This window comes from Phodopus roborovskii, unplaced genomic scaffold (genome assembly GCF_943737965.1).
Source record: "Phodopus roborovskii unplaced genomic scaffold, PHOROB, whole genome shotgun sequence".
NCBI classification, from domain to species: Eukaryota; Metazoa; Chordata; class Mammalia; order Rodentia; family Cricetidae; genus Phodopus; species Phodopus roborovskii.
In genome coordinates this window covers 26,790,479-26,811,518 of record NW_026126470.1, presented here as the reverse complement: position 1 = coordinate 26,811,518, position 21,040 = coordinate 26,790,479, and the positions used below count along the sequence as shown (strand labels likewise).

The window sequence follows — 21,040 nt, the reverse complement described above, 5'->3', positions numbered from 1 at the left end:
CTTAAAAGATGTCCAAGAGCCTAACTCAGGCTCTTCCTAATGTTTGTTTCTAATGCCTTATGAGAGATTGTGCTTTTGAATCTGCTGTCACTTGGGTGGGGTGAGGAGCTCGTGACTACTCATGGCTTCATGGTGGGCTTTCCCATTGACAAGGTTGGGGGGTGTTCCCTACCAACCATGCTTAGGAACACTCACTGCTCACAGGTGGGTAATAGCACAGACTGTACATGTAGGGTTACTGCGGCCTGGAAAGGCTCATCTGCCCAGCTTTGGAAGCTACTCTCCTAACTCAGTTCCTCAGTGGTGTTGGAACAACAGTTTCATGGTTTTCACGCTTCGGCTTTCAATTGGTTCTTTTTTGTTTTTCCCTTGATTTATTGGCTGAGACTGGATGTTGGTTAGAAACAGCCAGTCTTGAGTTTCCTTTCTCCCCTCCATTTTGGCAGTTTAGGTTTTATTTTTCTTATTTCTAAAGTGCCCCCCATATCAATGCTTTCTTATTTTTAACTATAATCCACAAGAAGATTTAATAATTTATACTTAGATCGGGTGTTTTTGTGTTAAGTGTCCACAAGTAAAACTGCAAAGTTCTGTGAGACAGTATAGTTGAACCAGTCCTCTGCTCAGAGTCAACTAGTCTTGGCTTAAAAATGCTGGGGTAAAAACTGTAGGCCACTCCGAAGGGTAACCCTGAATCTGCTGTGTGTGAGCAGTGCTGCTCTTGTTTGAATCTCCCATCTGCTCCGGCATGTGCTTGAAAACTGTTGCTGTCATGCCTCATTAGTGATAGGCTTCTTTCTTTCTTTCTTGTCACGCTTCTTTTTCAGAAGTACTTGCTATGCATTACATATTAGCAGTGTAGAGCTGATTGAAAATACGCTAGAGAGTGTGCAGATCATGTACCACTTCCTGTAAGGGGCGCCAGTGAGGGAACTGTTTCCTCGGTGTCCTGGCTGTGCTCTGGCCTTAGTCCTCACTAGGTGCTGCATTAATGCTAGCAGGGCCTGCCATGATCTGCATTCATTCACAGCATTGTTTAAGATTCTTAAATTTCAGCTTGGCTCTAGATGAGGAGAGAAAGGAGTATGTAGGTAAGTCATTTTAGATGAGAGAAATTGCTTGTAAATAGAAAACAGATACAGTGATTATGTTATTTTTATTTACTTTCTATTTGAGACATGATCTCACTAAGTTGCCTAAGCCAGTCTTGAACCTGTAACCTCTACCCTAGCTTCTCAAGTAGCAGGTGTCACAGACGTTTGTGTTGGGTTTAGCATAATTGATTTTAATTAAAGAAAACAATTGGGATTGGTATATATGAGGGAGGGTGGGCATAGACACCAAGGAAAGAAAGAAGACAACTATTAGGAACTATTTTAGATAATTGCATTTGGGAGTGGAATTAATACTTTATAAGACAGTAATACAGTATTGCTTATTAAAGACATGGGATCAAATTCAGAAGCAGTTGCAACAATGGCCCTGGCTTGCCTAGCTAGGCCTGCTCGTATGGGTTTGGAAAGTAAACTGCTGTACAGACCGGAAAAAAACCTGGCTACTGAAAGCTCTTCCCGACTTGTGACGTTGACCCTCTCGGTGACCTGGGCAGGGTTCTGGTTTTTGTGTTTCTTTTTTTGGTGTAAGAATCTGACACAGGGCTTTCCTTGTACATGTGAAGTAGGTGTCCTGCTACTGCGAGATGTCCCAGGCCCTTGTCACTGACAGTACTAGCAGCTGAAAGACTTGTCTGGGCTCAGATTTTAGAGTTTTAGTCCATGGTGGCAGCAAAGGTCTGTAGCTGTTCATAGCATACTGTCATCTCACAGTAGAGCAAGGGATGATGGGATTAGTACAACCACCAGTCTGGCTTAATTAGGGAACTCCAAGCCAGTGAGAGTCCCAGGCCTTTCTTTTATTAAAGAGCCAATGGTTCCTGAGCAAGACAGCTCAGGTTGACCTTTGCTGCCACCATGCGCATATGCGCTCTCTCTCTCTCTCTCTCTCTCTCTCTCTCTCTCTCTCTCTCTCTCTCTCTCTCTCCCCCCCACTCTCTCCCTCTCTCCCTCTCTCCCTCTCAAGCATACACAAATTAGTATTGTAGTAACTTAGGGTTAGGATGTAAATGCTGGGACCGATTCTTAAACCTTAGCATGCTCATCTGTGGGCATGGAATCATGTCTCTCCCCTCCCACACACAGCCTCTTAGTACTTCTGTCCACATGATGGGAGGTAGAGCGTATGGTTACCAGGAGAGTATTTCCATGGAAGTGGATTCACATCTAATGAAGCTAGTGGTCTAGACAGTAAGGGACCACTTTAACTTGTAAGCAAGTCAGTAAGATACTGTTAACTGTCCGTTTCAGGAAATAAATTTTACACATCCAATTTTGCAACATTCCTGAAGTGTTTTTCTTCCAATTACGTTAAATACAAATTCTCAACTCTTAAGCCTTGGGTGAGGGAGAGTCAAGGTCATCTAAAAAAGAAACTCAGATGCCCTGAGGCCTTTATGATGCTTAATAGGTAAGACCATCTGAAGAGTTCTGAAGCGTGGCGTACACACTTTAATATTAGTGAGCACTGAGGGGCTGTGGAGCTCTGATTTCAAGGGTAGCCAGGGATACACAGTGATATCCTGTCTCTAAATAGTTTTGGAAATGGCCCTGCTGCCTCTCTATGCCAACTTGTTTGTTAAGCTTTTGAGTGGCAAATAGTTAATTAATCCATTTCTGCTTGCATGCAGTCCCACTGTGGAAACTGCAGCCTGGGGTCTGGGAGGTGGCTCAGTGGGCCAGTGTTGCTCATAGGCAGGTAGAGAGCCTGGGTCTGTCCACAGTGGGAAGAGAAAATTGACTACCCAAAGTTGCTGTGAGTACTCTGACATGCTCATACCTGTATTCGTGTCACACTAATAAAACCTTCATGTCTTACACCCTCATGATTCCCTAAATAAAAGGACAGGGTGTAGTGTGTGACAGTGCAGATGCCCTTCCGTGTGACTCCACTCTGCTCTGCTCTGCTTTTTTATGTCCCTAACTTCCAGTCTACTCTAGGCTTCCTTTTAGCACAAATTCCTCAGCTTTCTTCATGGAAGTTATTTGTGTGTTAAAGAGCCATTTACATGTCTGCTGACTGAGTGCACAGCCCACATTCTGTTTCATTGCAGAATGAATGCAACGTTCAGGGAGGAGAATATGCCTGCTTGGCATCTTTGGTTTCTTTCTTGAATTACCCTGTCATGGTCACTACTCTCCAATAAATGTAATTGGTAAACAGCATTGCATACGCTATTAGGAAGTGTCAGCTTTAAAATAGATGAGATATGATAGTCACACTAATTTCTTGGGCACTATCTGAAGCATGGAACCTTTTCTACAAGTCGTATGAAAGCAGATCTTAGAGACCATGAGGTCAGCTTGCTAAACATGGAGGTAACTCCCTTCTTCCTTCTGAGCCTCCTGTTACTCTGCTCCAACATTGCTTATTGCTATATGGCAGTGTGGGCTTGAATTCTTTTCTTTTTTAAAGATTTATTTATTGATGTATGTATGTATACAGTATTCTATCAGACCAGAAGAGCAGCGGATCCCATTACAGATGGTTGTGAGCCACCATGTGGTTGCTGGGAATTGAACTCAGGACCTCTGGGAGAACAGTCAGTGCTTTTAACCTCTGAGCCATTGCTCCAGCCCCCTGGGCTTGAATTCTTAAAATGACTGATGGTTTGTTTGCTTTTGTTTGGAAGCAATAACAGTCTTGTATGTTCATTGGACTTCAAACATTTTTATTTATTTATTTTTGTGTTCAAGTGCTCTGTCTGCACATATGCATGTCAGAAGAGGGCATCAGATCCCATTATACATGGCTGTGAGCCACCATGTGGGTGCTGGGAATTGAACTCAGGATCCCTAGAACATCCAGTGCTCTTAACGGCCTTCTCTCCAGCCCCCTGGACTTTATTTCAAAGAGAAAGAGCAATCTACTCTTGATCCGTGAACTTTCTGCAACCCCTTGCTCTGTTTTAAGGTACAGAGTTGGAAAGACTAGTAAAAGTGTGCTGTGTGTTTATGATTCGTTTTAGAATTTTTAAGTTGAAATAGATTTACATTTATCTTAGTTCACTGATGTGCATAGCTTCATCCATTTCTAGTTCTTTCCACTTTTGCACTTAATGTTATTCTGAAGGAGAACCCTTTTTGAGAGAGAGAGAGAGAGAGGGAAAGGGGAGGATTATTTATTTGCATGTGAATGTAGGTGCCCACAGAGGTTAGAAGAGGGATTGGATCCCCTAGGGTTAGAGTCATCACTGGTGAGCAACCCACCCTTGGTGCTGGGAACCAGACTCTGACCCCTCAAAGAATAGTGCTCCTCTTACTGCTCTGGAACTTTGTATATTAGGAAATAATAAAGAATTGCTGTCCTTTTTTTTTTTTTTTTTTTTTTTTTTCTTAAAAAAATCTCATCAGGAAATGAATTTTTATGTGATACTTTATGTGGTTTCTCCCACTCTCTTAAATATTTACAGAAATGTTTCAGCTTTTTCTTCGTAGAGCATGTGTCTCCTATATTGGTTGCATCCAGTCTTGTCGTCTATGTGTAGGTGCACACTGTCCCTAGTTTTAAAGAGCTATGTATGACATTGTGAATTTTTAGGACATGCTGCCAAGTAGGGCTGCTTACCCTAGGAAGAGACTGATTGTCTTAGACGGGTGATGTATTGTCTAGTCAGTATGGTATGCGCAGCAATACACACTTGAAACATTAGTGTTAGCTGTAAGCAAATGGAGATGGCTGATGGGAGGTTGGTTATTAATATCTTAGTTGGATATAATTTTTGGAGAAAATATTGTGTGTTTTGCCATTAAGAGATTACCTGATCGCTTGGCTATGAGTGGTGGCCTGGGTTTTATTTAAATGAAGAAATTGTGAATTCTCACTGTATCGTCATAGATATTTGTATCTTTAAAGTGGCATTATGAAACTATTCCTTGACTTTTTACATGTTTATCTAAATGACCTTAAGGTCTCAGTAAGATTTGGAACTAAAATTACGCTAAACATTGATAAACTCACACCATCACCACACCTGATCCAGCAGGAGGTGTGTTGTTTCCTTTCACGGTCTTTTTGTTTTGTTTTTAAAGATTGGTTTTGTTGGTTTTCTAACTGTTTAAATGTTTTTGCCTCTGTATTCATACTTTTTCTTTTTTATGTGATTCTCTCCATTGGTTTTCTAAGTGATGATGCAGGTATATAGAAAAGTTAGTGATGCCGGATACGTAGCCAGATTTGCACATTTTAGTTACAAAGGTTTGATGTTCTCTTGGCCAGTGGGTATAAATATCTTTGTAAAATAAGGGGAACTGACCTTAATTTGTCTATTTCTTGTTTTTCAAGCTTTTTTCACTTATGGATATGAAACCTCCCATCTCTAGAGCCAAGATGATTCTGATTACTAAAGCTGCTATTAAAGCTATTAAGGTAAGGATGAAATATTTAATTTGGAAATATGTTTTAATTGTTACTGGCAGGGTGAGGGTGTGACATGTGGAGGTTGGAAGGCTGTTGAGTGAAGTCACCTCTGTTCTTCCATCTTGGTGTGGGTTCCGGGGACCCAGCTCGGTTTGACCCACTCAGATGCCTGGTTAGCTCTGCTTTGCATATTTAAAATATTGTTAACATCAGAATTTATCTTGTGAATTAAATTTTGCTGAAAGTTTATGATAATACTATTTCAGTCTTTATAAACCAGCTGTGAGATAATGTCTTCTTATGGGAAAAAAAAGTAAAAAGTTAGACTGTGGGAAATATGTTACACTAGGTCACATTTTAGTAAATGGCACAATTTGGAAATGCCATTACTTAGTTTTGGTTCTGTTCTTTCCCCTGTTTCGATAGCCTGACCCTTGCTTCATGAAGGTTGGTTGACTAAGAAAGCACATTCACCTTGGAAAGGAGTGTGTAGTTTCTGTTTTGCTTAATTCCTTTCCCAAGATTCTTTGTTGTTGAGTTTTGAGCTATTTCCAAAGGCCCTTTGAGTTAGTTGCTAAATTTTTAAATTAAAAATTTCAAGGTTTTGGGTGCTTTCACTAATTGTAGGAAATGTAAAAATGAACTGTAATTTTTTTCTCTTTTTCAGCTTTATAAGCATGTTGTTCAGATAGTAGAAAAATTCATCAAAAAGGTAACTATTTCATTATTACTATATTTAGTTATATGTATTTACATGTGTGAACTGAAATTTGGATGTGTGCTTCTGAACGCTGTAGAAAAAGGTTACTGGAGTTGGAGCCCTGGCTCAACAAGAGCCCTGAAAAACCCTTGCAGGAGAGAGACATGGACCCTCTCCGTAACACCTACATGGATGCTAACATTCTATGTTACCAGTCTCAGGGAACCCTGTGCATATGCATATAGTACACACGTATCAGATATACAGACTAAACACCGATACACATAAAATGAGTATTTTTTTTTTTTTAAAAAAGAAAAAGGTATTTTTTCATATTGCTGCCAATCATTGAAGCTTGGCACTCACCTTGTGTCATATGTGACAACAGAGTCTGTTGTCCTCCCCAAGCCTACGCCCTGCCTGTTCTAGACCCTGTGCCCCATCCACTCTGTTGACATTTAATTCTCCTGTTCCTTTTTAATTTTCCTGACTTTTCCCTGTTGCCATCACAGACTGTTTTTTTAGTTGTGTGGTTTTGTGTTTCCTTAAAGTGTGTGTGATTAGCACCAATAGCACTAAGAATGGTCTACATATCGTAACCCATTGATCTGCCTTGGCCGTGAAGTACATGGTAGGTGTTTATATCCGTTAGAAGCTTCTTGTAGCAACAGACCACAAAGGCAAAGATGTAAGCGGGAAGAGCATTTGATTGCACCGTGCTTCTGCCTCCGGTTACTAGTGTGTACAGCTGAATCTCCATGTGTACATTTGTAAGGAAAGTGGACACAGTGTGGTTGTTGACTTGCTTTTCCAATTGAATATATTATAAAATCTACACAATGACCCTTTGTATGATTTCTGTTATGATTTACTTAGCCAGTATAGTTCTCATTGAAAATGCCTCAGTAACTAGCCTTAAAGGAAAATGTACATTCATGTTGTTTTCCTTAGCATAAACTCCTAAGATTCAAGAAGGCTTTGTTTTTGTTGTTGAATTGTCTGCCATGAAGGGCTATACCTTTTCCTATAGAAGTGCCCATTTCTCTAAGTGTTTTGTTTTGCCTTTGTCCGGTTTATAGATAGACCCAAATGACCATTTACTTTTTATTTCTATGGTAAAACTAGCATGTTTAAAAGTATGTTTTTGTAATTTTAAAATGTGGAAATTATTGACTCAGAGACTCATAATGACTGGATTTTAGGGAAGTGGGTTGGTGATGGCCTCTGGGAAGTTTTGGAGAGGAAATGGAGGGTCTGGGGGAAATTTCCTCCTTGTAGTCTGAGATATCAAAGAACGTAACTGTCCACAGACTTGAAGCCAGTTAGGTGGTTGGAACACTTGAGTAGTTTCTGCACAGTGGATGATGGATGTGTAGCGCTGCATACTTGTGAGATAATGGGTGTCAGTTTTGCTTTGGATTTCCCTTTGGGTTGGGTGTGGGTGGGCACAGGGCCTGGGGTTTACTGTGTAGCCTAGCATGGCCTGGCACTCACTAAGAAGAGTAGACTGGGTCTCACAGAGATCCCACTTGTCTCTGCCTCTGGGATGCTGGGATTAAGGGTGTATACCACTACCCTAACTGGTTTTACTGTTCTTATATTAACTTTGTATCTTTACCCTTGCAGTGTAAACCAGAATACAAAGTTCCAGGATTATATGTTATCGATTCCATTGTGAGACAGTCTCGACATCAGTTTGGTACTGATAAAGATGTTTTTGGGCCAAGATTTTCTAAAAATATAACTGCTACATTCCAATATTTATATCTCTGTCCATCTGAAGATAAGGTACAGTTAAAAACTTCTAAAATTTGCATTCTTGTTGGATTTTTTTGGAGGGGGGTTTTCAAGACAGGGTTTCTCTGTGTAGCTTTGGAGGTTGTCCTGGAACTCACTCTGTTAATTAACCAAGCTGGCCTCCAACTCACAGAGATCCACCTGCCTCCGCCTCCCGAGTGCTGGGATTAAAGGCATGCACCACTAATGTCTAGCTCGTTGGGTTTGTTTTTTAAGTGTTTAGATTCATGTTGTTTAAAGCCTTCTATGTTATTGGATAATATCTTCATGTAGTGAATTCCTTAATCTTAAGTTTATTTGCTGTGGTCACTTCCTGGTCTGGCTTCTTTGTGAGATGTCAAATTCACATTCTGCACGAGGACTTTAGTAATGTTGAAATGCAGAAGGAACCATTCTGAGCAGAGCGTGATTGCTGGGGAGTGGAGTGTGAGGAGATGCTTAGTGGCAGGTCTGAAGTTTCGGTTAGGCAAGGTTAAGTTCTGAGATCTACCAAACATGGTCCTTAAAATGAACAGCTCTGTGTTACACACTGAACATTTCTAGAGAAGGTATGGTTTGTGTTAAATGTTCTTGCCCCAGTTAAAAGAAACCAAAAAGATTTGTACAGGAAGCATTATCTTTAAATAAGAAAATTTTCTAGCTGGGCATAGTGGCACATACCTTTGATCTCAGCACTCCTGGAAGATTGCTGGGAGCAGCAAGCCTGAGCTACAAAGAAAGATGTCCTTGATGATGAGCAGCTCTGTAGTAGTTTGTTGCTCAGAACTGGTCTTCCTTTTTTTTTTTTTTCCCCTTGTCTGTCTTTTTTTAAAATTTATTTTATATAACCAAGTCCATTTAAATGAAAACAAACATTTATAGACAATATTTGGGAATTTGGGCGTTGTTCTTTCCAATCTACTTCCTGCTGGTAAGGGGCACTGTCATGGGGGATTCGAAGAAGATTCAGAAATCCTGGCTGTAGTCTGTAAGGCTGCTTTGTCCAGCTGTTTTGAATGTAGGATCACCTGGTCCTCTGTCAGAACTGTTCTTCCTAACATGCAGGTAATGTGAGTGATACTCATCTGCAATAAAATTGCAACGCGCGCGTGCACACGCAAGACCATAACAGTCACACATGTGCTCTTTAAATAGGTGGGAATAATTACACACACAGCAGTATTATTGAAAACACATAATCAGCTGCTGTGGTTTCCCTAAATACCTAAAGAAACTATGACACAGAAAAAAAACTTGGATTTATTTGCAGTTTGGTCAAACCAGAAAGAAAAAGGATGCTTACTTTGTTTCTCACATTCCTGTGCTAGACTTGAGATTCAGAGAAAACCTTAGGGTGTATGTAGGTTTAGTTGTGAAACAATTAACCAGCCCTTTCCTGAGGTGTGAAGGGTTAAGTTGTCCCCTTTACAGTTTAGGTGGTTTCTCTGTTTGCTATAACTGTGGTCCATTCTCTCAGTTTGGAGTCATGGATACTCCACTCTCAGTAATGAGAACGGAGACATTCCATAGAGAGGAGCCCTCGGTGTTGTAGTGTCTGTGTGTACACCCTTAGGCTCTTGGAATAAAAAGATCCTTTGAATGGGAGTTAAAACCTGTACCCAGGAACAACAGATTTCATCTGTATCTCCTTCATACTTAACTTGGCCACAAAACATTTTTTTCCTGTTAGCCAATTTCTTAAAAACTGGTTTGTTTGTTTTCATTTGTTTTTTTTTTTTGTGCCAGGGTATTGATCCTCAAATTTGCAGTCTTCCCTTTTTGAGAGCTGGCATCACAAGCTTGTGCTACCGACCACGTGCACAAAGTCTCTGAAATAATTAATGTCTTGATCATCCTGAAAACATTCTTCCCTTGATTAACTTTTCTAAGATAATTGTTTTTCTTTGTAACTCTTAGCAAAGAGCAATGATAGTCAAATAACATCTTTATTTTTAACTGCTAGGTATATAGTCTGTCCTTTTCATTTGGTTAGACCACTGAGTAGAGGTTAATTTGAGCTGTTTTACTGGTAATGATTCTGAAGGATTTTTTCCTCTCCAGTGAAACTTAATGGTTTCTCTTTAAAATCGGATACGATGAGCAATTTCTGTAAATATTTATTGTATCTTCATTTTCTTGCACATAACAGAGTAAAATAGTTCGTGTGCTAAATCTTTGGCAAAAAAATGGAGTATTCAAAATTGAAATTATTCAACCTCTTTTGGACATGGCAGCAGGAAGCAGTAATGCTCTTCCCATAGCAGAAAACGTCACCAACAATGAAGGTACTGTGTGGGGTCGTAAGGAAAGTTCCTGAGAGCACACTGGCATCGGTGGCACTCTCTCTTGCTTGCTTGTTCAGTTCTATTCTGGTTGATTTGTTTTTGTTTTCTAATGAGAGACAGAATCGATGTGGATCAGAGGGGGTGGTGGGGAGGGACTCAGAGTTGGGAGGAAAATCATAATCAGACTATACTATTTGAAAAAACATGATTTTTAGAAAGAATTGAGTTTCTTTATATGAAAGGTTTTGTTTCTGAGTTGGTAGAACTTTCCCATAGGAAGGAAACTTGGGTTTCCATGTGGAAGGTACAGTTTTTCTTCATGTAATTCTTACTTCAAATGGGGATGTGTCCTTTGTCACTTACTATATACCTTACTAACCGCAAGTTAAGCTGGGCAGAATTGTGTCTTAGCAACAAAACTTAAGGGAGTTTTAAATGGGTGAGGAGGGTGTGTGTGTTGACTCTTTTTGAGGCCGGATGCCCTTTGCTTTTTAGGGTCACCTCCTCCCCCAGTAAAAGCCTCTTCTGAACTTGTACAAGCACCCAGCAACTCCATGCCTACTGTCCCACAGTTGCCCAGCTCTGACGCCTTCGCTGCTGTGGCTCAGCTCTTTCAGACCACTCAAGGCCAGCAGGTAAGCTGCTTAATGTTCAAGTGGCTTGCAGAGCTAGCGTTGATGCCGTTGTTTCCCGTTCCAACTTCAAATGTTCCTTGGTGGGAGAAAATGTCTTCAACCAGAGTAGCCTTCCCTAGGGAGCTAATGTGAGGGTTAGAGCTAATAAGGGAAATGTGAGTGTGAAAAGTAAGGAAGTGATAACGTCTCCCGGAAAGAACTGAGAGATGTTGAAGTGGCAGGTGTCGTTGCTCACAATTGTAGTATTTCTGATTGACTCAAGATTATATGGACTGAAATTTTCTGTATTTCTAGAAAACTTGCTGTTACAATTCCATGTGTTTTCTGTTCTTTGAGCCTTGTTTGTATCTTTGGGATTGTCAGCATACATTTTTAACCATGAGCAATACACTGTATATATGTTCATTCACAAGTTTAGCCTTTAGTGAGCGGTGGATTCTTTGCCCACTTTGCTTACTGCTATGCTATTTCCAGCCACTCTGAGAGTTTTTCTTTTTAGTAAGTTAACTTTGATGATGATGCTTTGTTGTGTGGTTTATCAGTTTTCCCATTCTTTAAGCTTCAGCAGATCCTTCAGACTTTTCAACAGCCTCCAAAACCACAGTCTCCCGCCCTTGACAATGCTGTGATGGCCCAGGTTCAGGCTATCACAGCTCAGTTAAAGACAGCTCCTACACAACCACCTGAACAAAAAGCCGCTTTCCCCCCACCTGAACAAAAAACTGCATTTGACAAGGTACGCTCTCACACCACCCCACTGTGTTACCCATGTGCACTGTAGGCTCTCTTCTGCAGCTTCTCTGGATTGTTCGTTTTGTCTGTGGTTTGAGTTTTCCTCAATATCAAAATGGTTTTTCCTGGTTATACATGTCGTGCAGGCTCACTGTCAACAAGTTTACAGAATAAAGAAAAGTGAACAGAAGGCGGTCTTAACTAGTACCACTTGTACCTAGCAACGATGCTGTCGGGTTGTTGTATGTTTTTCCAGAAGCAATGCACTATAGGTCTATGCTTTTGTTCTGATCTGTATTGTTAGGTCTGTGTACATTGAGCGTGGATGGTTATTAAGATCCCAGTAGAGGGGGACCTCAGAGGTTATCTATTTTGCTACTGATAGACATTTGCTGTTGCTGTGATGATAACTGTCGTTACCATGTCTGTGACATGAGTCCTGGGGTGACCCCAGCATCTCTCTGCTTACTCAGTGGGCCGTGCCATCCTTAGGAACTCTTTTTCTGTGTGGCTGTGACCAAATACCCAAGAGAACAAATTGAAATAGGGAAGATTAATTTTGGTTCCTGGTGTCAGAGAGTTGCATGGATGGTTGGCAGCAGGGCCATGTGGAGACGACCCTCTTCAGCTTAAAGTGGAAGAAAGCAAGAAGAGGGGAGAAGGGCCCTGGACCAAGTGAGCCTTTCAGAAGCGTGCCCTTGGTGGCTTTCAGCACTCGCCACCTCCCAAAGCTTCACCATTCCCCAAAAAGGCCACCAGCTGGGAACTTAACAGGCATGTCTAAGATACTGCCACCAGGGGTGTGGATGTGCTGTGGGTTATGATTGTTTAAAATTTCTTTTTCCAGTTTCAAAGTTTAAAAAAAAAAAAAAAGATAGTTTGAAAATTGCAACATTAAGTAATGTTTGATTTTATAATGTCTAAAATAAGTTATAAAAAATTTATCACCAATAACCAATGTTGTAGGTAAATGCCAGTTTTCATTATTTTACCTGAGTGATTAATAAGTGACTACTGATTTTAAGAAATACTAGATTAATTTTCGAGCAGACAAGGAATGAACAGGGCCAGGGAGGCGATGTAGTCAGTGCAATGCTTGCTGTACAAGCGTGAGGACCGAGGTTACATGCTTGGAACCACGGGAAAGCTGCATGGAGCTTGCCAGTCACCTGTCCCAGCTGAGTCTTCGAGACACAGGCAGAGCAGACCGAGGACAGGAGATGAGACACCTGGCATGAGCATGCCACACGCTCACAGGCGCTCACACATGCACGCACATGTGTGTTTTCATATACAAGTGAACATAAGTTCTCTCTGTGTACCTCTGCTCCCCCCCCAATCCCCCCCCCCCCCAAGAAAGAAGCTCTCTATCCTTCTGTTAGTTCTGTACTTCTGTGTCCTGAGTTCAAAAGTCTCTCTAGTTCTTGAGTGGGGTCTGTTGACATTATCATTCAAGGTTTTTGTCAAGTGCTTATGTGTTTGCTTGTTTGCTTTTTACTCTACAGTCTTGTTTTCATGCCTGTTTTTGTTGTTTTGTTCTTTGTTTGTTTGACACTACCTTGTCAGACCAATGTTTATATCTTCATCTTAATAGTTGAAGAGACATGTATCTAGTGCTGGGAATTGAATTTGGGGTCCATGCACGCACCTAACCACCCAGCACACACACATACTTTACTTCCAGTGTCCCTCTCTTAATTGTTTTCCAGGCTTACTTGGGCTACTCCTGCTTTTATGTATAGGTTTCCTCAGATAAACCATAAGTGGTATCTATTGTGATTGGATGGAAAGATTTTTCTGAGGTTTATGTTATTTTGTGTATATAAATGTTTTGCCTGTATGTATATATGTGAGCCGTGTGCGTGACTTGCCAGTAGAGGACAGAGAAGGAAGGCATCAGATCCCCTGGAACTGGAGTTACAGATGATGATGAGCCGCTGTCTAGGTGCTGGGAACCGAACTGGCTCTTCTGGAAGAGCAGCTGTGTGAGTTTCTATAAAGAGTAAACAAATTTGAAGTGTTTTCAGGCAGATGAGCAGGCGTAAATTCATGTAAAATTTAACAGTGTGGCTCTGCCTGGAGAGCATGGCAGGGGCAGCAGACCAGTACAAGTGAAGGTGGTCCTCAGGGCGACTCCTTGGGACACCCCAGTTCCTGTTGGGAAGATCGTGTTCCCTAGGCAGAGTAGCCTTGCTGTACTCTGGGTCTGTTGATGAAGTGATAATGTGATCTAAAACATTTTCCCATCACAGTAACATCTAAATTACATTGGACCTTACAACTGGTCTCCATAGTAGATATGCAAGGTAACATATATTACCTATCAAAACATGCTTGTTGGGTAGCTTTGGGATGTACTGCTACAGAATCTCTATAGTGAACTAAAATGTTTTGATGGTCTTTATAAAGGCCTTACATAATTTTTTGTTTTACTGATTCTTGGATTTCTAGTCTTTTAAAATGTTTCTTAGCACTTACTTTGGTTAATAATGCCACAGAGAAAAGGCTGGTGTTTATCTCTGTAACTAGTTGCAGTATCAAGTGCCTGGTTTCGGTTTCCCAGGTATTCCCTTGGGGTTTCTAGGTGGTACTGGACTTGACAGTCTTCGGCATCTGTTCCTGTTACTTTTCTTCTAACACAACTAGTAGGAAGTCCTGGGTAAATACCATGGTGGAGGGAATCTTATCTTGCTGATTTACCTTAATTAGTTGTTAGTTCCATCAGGTTTGCAAAAAGGAATTCTCTGCTGGGGAGTGGTGTGTGTGTGTGTGTGTGTGCGCGCGCGCGCGCGCGCATGCATTCGTTTGTTCGTTCTGTGCTCTTTCATTTGACTGTTTTCAAGCTGGGAATACTTTTTTTTATTCAGATCTTCCATTTCCTCTAAACCATTGAAAATTTGTTTTTTTCGATAAGCTAGAGATTCTGTGATTGATTTAAGTCTTTTTCCAGATCAGTATGTATATTATAACTTAAATAATGTATGTTGGTACTATAAAATAAGTTAACATACAAACAGCTGCAAAGTACCTGAAGTATAGATTATATTCATTCAGAAAACACTAGCTGTTCTTTTATAAAGAACTTTGCTATGTCAGATCTCTTCACATGTGGTTTATGTGTCATGACTTAGCAATCTGCTCATAAAGTACACCAGAGTTCCTAAGCAGGACAGCACAGGAGAAGCAGGTTAGGAGCCTGAGGTGGAAACTGAGTATGGCAGGCAGAAAAAAATGCACGATGTAAGTGGAGCTCAGGCGTTTGAAATACAAAAAACAAGTGTCCACTGTGATTCTACACTCACCGACTGTAGGAGGTTTATAGTTCTTCACTTCTATACCCTGGCTTCGTTGTCTGTATACAAAAAAAAAAAAAAAAACTCTATATCATTGCAGGTTTTATGATTACAGAATATAACTGTTCAATATATTGCATTCTCTCTTTTTATTAAGATTAATCTTTTTTTGTGAGTTACAATGTGTGTGTCTGTGTCTCCCCACCCCAGGTCCAAAGATGACTCTGAAAGGTGTCAGACTTGTAGTAACAGGCAGTAATCATCACCCTAGCCCTTTAAGTTTTACTTTAAAACTTATTTTAAATTGAAAATTACTGTTTAACTTTTTATCTTAAAATATTATTAAATTTACTTTGTATCTTAAAATGACTGTTCTAGATTTTGACTTTGTGGATTATTTGAGCTTGTTTGTTGTTTTTAATGAAAGTTTCTGGTAATATAAGCTGGTAGTATAAGCTGTGAAGTTTTGAGAAGGAAACTACTCGAGTAAAAGGCTCTTTCATTATGTTAGGGTATTGGCCAGGCCGCCTGTGGACATGTGTGTCTGGCTGCCTGTAAGCACACATCTGTTTGTGTCATGCAGCACTCCAGAAGCCTTATTATGAAATAACCAGACAATATTCAGAAAGAAAGCACTGCTTTTATTATTGGAGAAGGACTGTAGAATTTAAAGTTGTATCTTGTCTGTCTTTGGACCACACTCTCCAGGACATACATGAGAAAAAGACATAGCATGGGAGGGTCGTGACTGATGTAAACATGTGTTATTCTGTTAAGTTCCCGGCGGGCTGACTCAGTCTGTTTTAAGTGAATGTTGCCATGCACATTGCAGAAGCTGCTCGATAGGTTCGATTATGATGATGAACCAGAAGCCATGGAAGACACAAAGAAAGAGGATGCTGCTGTCACTGCTGCAGCCCCTGCTGCTGCTGCTGCTGCTGCTGCTGCTGCTGCTGCGCCTCCCACAGCCTCCGTGGCCACCCCGGCTATCGCTCCTGCCGTGGCAGTACCCTCTGCCGCCTCACCCCCTCCCCCACAGGTGCCATTGTGAGTTTCTTTTTCATTCTTTGATATTGGTAACAGTCACGAAGCATAATCTAAGCAGAGTATTTTGTCAAATTATATTAAGAGAGTTTGAACCCTTTGCAGAGTCAGAAATTTAAAATGTGGCTTTTATGTTGGACTACTATTTGTTGATTACCTGTGACTCTTCAATAGTATTATGCAATGTAAATGTGACTAAGTCTTGAGTGGTTTTGAATGAGTAATGAAAGTGCTCACCTTGTTTTAGTGGTTATCCTGGGGACGGCATGCAGCAACCAGCCTATACACAGCATCAAAATATGGATCAGTTTCCACCTCGGATGATGGGGATGCAGCAGGACACAGTGCACCATCAGGTACAGGTATTTTTGTCTTGAGTTTTATGAACTCTATCTGCTGGCCCTGTTTGTATCTCTGAGCACCATTGTTGCTGTGTAATCCTCTAGGGAGAACCGCAGCCCCCGAGAGAGCTGTGTAATATATCTTTATTATAACAAGCTTATAAACACAACTTGTTCACCTAATGATTATTTTAGTTAAAGTCGTTCAGTGACGTGCAGTTCTATTTAAAAGAACTCCTGTAGCCACACAGCTGTTTCCTTTGCTGGAAGTCTTCCTGTGTGCTGTGATGACTGACCACTGGAGAGGGCTTTCAGGCCTGCCGTTGGTGGTGTAGCACACGAGAGAGTTAGAGAGATTAGGGATTGGACATTGAATTGATTTTGCTAAATACTTTGCTATGACTCTAAATTAGGGGCAGGGTGGGGCCTTTAAAGACAAAGAGCCTATGTGCGCCCCACTGTGATCATTCTCTATATAACTCATGGACTTGTGTTTGATTTTTAATACTAAGTGATTTTCATGCACAGCCAGCCTTGGGAAACATTGCTTTATAGCCTGTGGAAAGGGTGCCCAGATAATATCCTTAACACTATGTATTTTCTTGTCTATATTATTTCCGGGTCATTTTTTGCATTTGATGACATATAGCTGGTACTGTGACTTTAATGGCTTATTGAGGAGGCCTGTTTAAATAATGGAGAAAACATGAACATATTGTCAGATATTTATTAGACAAATTACTACCAATTTTGGTCAGTCAGTCGGTCAGTTGGTTGGCTTTTCAAGACAGGGCTTTTTTGTGTAACATCCCTGGCTGTCCTGGAACTTACTCTGTAGACCATTTTGTCCTTGAACTCACTGAGATCTGCCTCCCTAGTGCTGGGATTAAAGGCATGCGCCACCACGGCCCCACTCTGCTGACAGTTTTTGAATGCTTAGTAGGAAGATATTTGGGGACATGATTAGTTGCATTGGTGTTGGAATTAGTGCCTGCAGAAATGGCAGATTGTGCTTTTCCCTGTGTGTGTGTGCACGCGCGCGCACACGCGCGCGTTCTGTAACTTTTTTCATTTATTTTACATACCTACAATAGTCTCCTCTCCTCTTGCCCCCCCCCATGTGTCCCCTTCTCCATCTATCCCTTCTTTATCCACCCCTCCTCTTGTTATACATTGTGAATTTTACTTGAAATTTTAAAAGTATGTCAAACATCCTTTGGTAGATTTTTTTTTTTTTTTTTAAATTGCACACATATTTAGGTATGGTGTTAACACACAGTCCCAGCATTTGAGGTGTGAGTCAGGAGGATTGTATGTTTCAGGCCAACTGGGTTATACTGTAAGACCACTTCAATTTTTGCTTCCTGTTTTGAGCTTGTTTCAGAGATAAGGTGTTGCTTTGTGTAGTTCTGTCTGTCCTAGAATTGCATTTGTAGACAGGCAGATATCTGTGAGTTTGTGTCTAGCCTGGTCTACAGAGTGAGTTCCAGGACAGCCAAGGCTATACAGAGAAACCCTGTGAAACCCTGTCTCCAAAAACAAAAAATGTTCAATTACTGTTAAAAAGTTGAAGGAAGATGATTTGCAATCAAGTACCTCTTTAGCTAAGACTAGCCTGTCATCTTGCTACCTTGGGTAAATAAAGCTGTATCTTGAATCACCATTGAGAATTCTGAATGAGTTGTAGAATGGGTTACAGAAAAGTTATACATACAGAAATCAGATGGCTTTTTTTTTTTTTTTTACTTAAAATTTATTAGTTTTGTATAAAATAACTTTTCAAACTTATTTTTGGTTGCTGTTACTTAAAATAGATTTAACTCTTCTTTAAAACGAAAGGTTCCACTTCCTCCTAATGGACAGATGCCAGGATTTGGACTTCTCTCAGCATCTCCATTTCCTCCTGTGCCACAGCCTGGGATGCCACAGCCTGGGATGCCGCAACCCGGGATGCCGCAGCCCGGGATGCCGCAGCCCGGGATGCCGCAGCCCGGGATGCCGCAGTCTGGGATGCCGCAGCCCGGGATTCCTCCAACCCCACCAGTACAACCAACTTTCCAACCTACTTTTCAGCCACAAAATGAGCCGCTTTCACAAAAGCCACATCAGCAGGTAATAGTTTCTTGGATTGATTTATGTGCAAATTCCTTCTTACTTGTTTGCTGTTTTAATTTTTCAATGTGTTGGTCTTTGGCCACTCTTGGCTCCAAGAGTTGTGTGGAAGGTCCACACAATACTATCAGCTGTGAGGATTGAAGCTAGTGTTTATAGGTTTGACTACAGCCTAGTTTACTGTGTTTGATGGTGCTTGGTAAAACGGTAATTTATACAGAGTAACTTCCAGAAGTAGAATCTTCCTCCTTAGTTTGCATACCATATGAGAGTTATGGTTTTCTTTCAGTGGTGGCTAGTCATTTAGTCCAATCAGAAAAATTAGTATTTCTCAGATTTTGGCCTCTTGCTCTATGGTTTCCAGATGTCTCGTTTTCTGATTTTTAATTTTTATTTATTTATTGTTTTTAAGGAAATGGAAGTAGAACAACCTTGTGTCCCGGAGGTTAAGCGGCATGCACCTGAGAGCAGAAAGTCAAGATCTAGGTCAGCATCCAGGTAACTTACAGGAGCCACAGCTCTGTCTGAGGAGACCAGGGAGCCAGCCACACTGTTTTCTTTGCTTTTGTGTTGAGATAGGATCTCACTGTGTAGACCAGGCTGGCCTTGAACTCAGCAGTCCACCTGGCCCACCTTCTGGGTAACACTCGGTACATAAGGAAAAGGTATCAAAAATAATGGCTGTGTTTTTATTTTGTTGTTTAGTTCCATCTGGGGTTGTTGTTAGTTGGTAGAGTGAGTCTTACTAGTATGCCTAAAGTCCTGCGCTCAGACTGGTCGTGTATGCCTTTAATTCCAGCATTTGGCCATCAGAAGTTTGGGGCCAGTGAGATATTGTCTAAAATTGAGTTCCCCCACCCCAAATAAATTTTTTTTCAAATCCAAAGCATCTTACCTACATATCATCTGAGTCAATTTAGTACCCGTGAGTCTGTGGTTTTATAGGAGTTTATGTTCAGTGTTACCAACAAAAGTGCAAATGTCATAGTTGTGTCACAATTCAAATGTGTTTTTAATTGCTGAGAGAAGACATTCTTAGAAGAAGAAGGTGATAATAGCAGCAATGTTTCCAGCCCTGAGGACCGGCTTCCTAAGCGTGAAGATGGACTTGTGGGTAGTGTTAGAGATGCTAAACAGAGTACAGTTACAGGTGGTGCAGCCATAATTGTTTTGTGTAAATTATGTCCGTGAGTTCCCTGTTTCTTTGTTCTTACAGATCCAAACATTTCACTTTTTCTTTTTTCAAGTTAATATGTCCATCTTTCCCTTCTTTCTTTGTGCTATCCTTCTTCTTAATGAAATGTATTAGGTCACCAAAAAGGAGAAGGTCTAGATCTGGCTCCAGGTCTCGGAGATCCCGCCACCGACGGTCTCGGTCCCGGTCGAGGGACAGGCGCCGGCACTCACCTCGATCTCGGTCTCAAGAAAGAAGGGATCGAGAAAAAGAGAGGGAACGGCGACAGAAAGGCCTCCCTCAGATCAAGGCAGAGACTGCAAGTGGTAAATAATGAACCTTTCTTCACACTTATTTGTGATTTTTTTTTTTTTTTTTTTTTTTTTTTTCCTCTTTCTCATTTGTGGGTTTAAGATGTTTTATGACTGGCAGCAAAGCCATAGGAACCCTTATTGTCATGGGTGAGTTTTATTCTGAATAGTATTTCCTTACGTCTACTTGTGTACTGCACAGGGTTAGTGCTCCTGTATACCAGGAGGTGTCTTCCTACTAGCAAGCTGTGTCCTCCTTTGGTGTCTCCTCTTGGTTTTATCATTTTTAGAACATGTATGTAGAAGTGTTCCAGTTTAATTCATAACAGTGGCCAGTAGGCCACACTTGGAGGCACTATAAAGGGAAACCCAAGTTCGGCAGGGACGACTGCACTTGTTAATGACAGGGTCGGTCAGGTCCTTGTTTTGTCCTTGGCTGCCAGATAGTAAAGGCAGGTCAGTGCTGCAGGACATTTTCAGGTCTAGTCACCAAGAGACCATTGTTTCCCAATCCTTATGTACTGGCTTGATCTCTACCTAATTTTGTAAACTCTTTGTATGATTTATAAATGGCATTTCCTGTTTAAGTTTTGTGATGTTACATAGTCACGGCGTGCAGTCGTGTGCCGTGCTGCTTGGGATGGAATGAGTGTTTTGATCACTGGTTCACTTTCAGTTTGTAGTACCACATTGTGGGTGGGGCAGCTGGACAAAAGGACTACTCAACAAGACGTTGCCAGTCTCCTAGAAGAGTTTGGTCCAATTGAGTCAATTAATGTGAGTACTTACTGCCCTGAGGGAGCTGAGCAAGATGCTCCCAGCCGTGCTTTGAGCCTGAGGCCTTGCCCTCTGAGGTAGAATGTGCATGGGTTTGTGGAAGGCAGTTGCAGCCTGGGCTGTTCTGATCACCTTAACGTTCTCAGCGGCTGATGTTTCTTGGACAGCCATGTTTAAGTTAAAATATTTTTCTAGAAAAGTCTGTAACAAAATTTGTACAATGTAGTCAAAACCCAACTTGAATGAGTTTAACCCTCCATGTGTTGTTGGTGATGCTGGGGTCGGCTCTGTGCATGCTTGCAAATGTTCAGCTCTTTGCCGCGGTCTAGACAATGCTGACGAGTGGGGGTAAGGCCGGGGGTGACATCTGTATCATCATGTTCTTTGT

The 21,040-nt window shown here is 41.2% G+C and overlaps 1 protein-coding gene across 1 annotated transcript in view; it reads left to right on the top strand.

The window, feature by feature from the left end:
• The window catches only part of Scaf4 (SR-related CTD associated factor 4), a 51,772-nt gene that overhangs the window by 13,126 nt on the left and 17,606 nt on the right, over positions 1 to 21,040 (top strand). The window contains exons 2-13 of the mRNA XM_051191873.1: positions 5,398 to 5,481; positions 6,140 to 6,184; positions 7,799 to 7,960; positions 10,098 to 10,233; positions 10,729 to 10,868; positions 11,428 to 11,604; positions 15,726 to 15,940; positions 16,185 to 16,293; positions 18,118 to 18,390; positions 18,803 to 18,888; positions 19,700 to 19,890; positions 20,552 to 20,652. Coding sequence (XP_051047830.1) covers positions 5,398 to 5,481; positions 6,140 to 6,184; positions 7,799 to 7,960; positions 10,098 to 10,233; positions 10,729 to 10,868; positions 11,428 to 11,604; positions 15,726 to 15,940; positions 16,185 to 16,293; positions 18,118 to 18,390; positions 18,803 to 18,888; positions 19,700 to 19,890; positions 20,552 to 20,652 — 1,719 coding nt within the window. The remainder of the gene's footprint in view (positions 1 to 5,397; positions 5,482 to 6,139; positions 6,185 to 7,798; positions 7,961 to 10,097; positions 10,234 to 10,728; positions 10,869 to 11,427; positions 11,605 to 15,725; positions 15,941 to 16,184; positions 16,294 to 18,117; positions 18,391 to 18,802; positions 18,889 to 19,699; positions 19,891 to 20,551; positions 20,653 to 21,040) is intronic.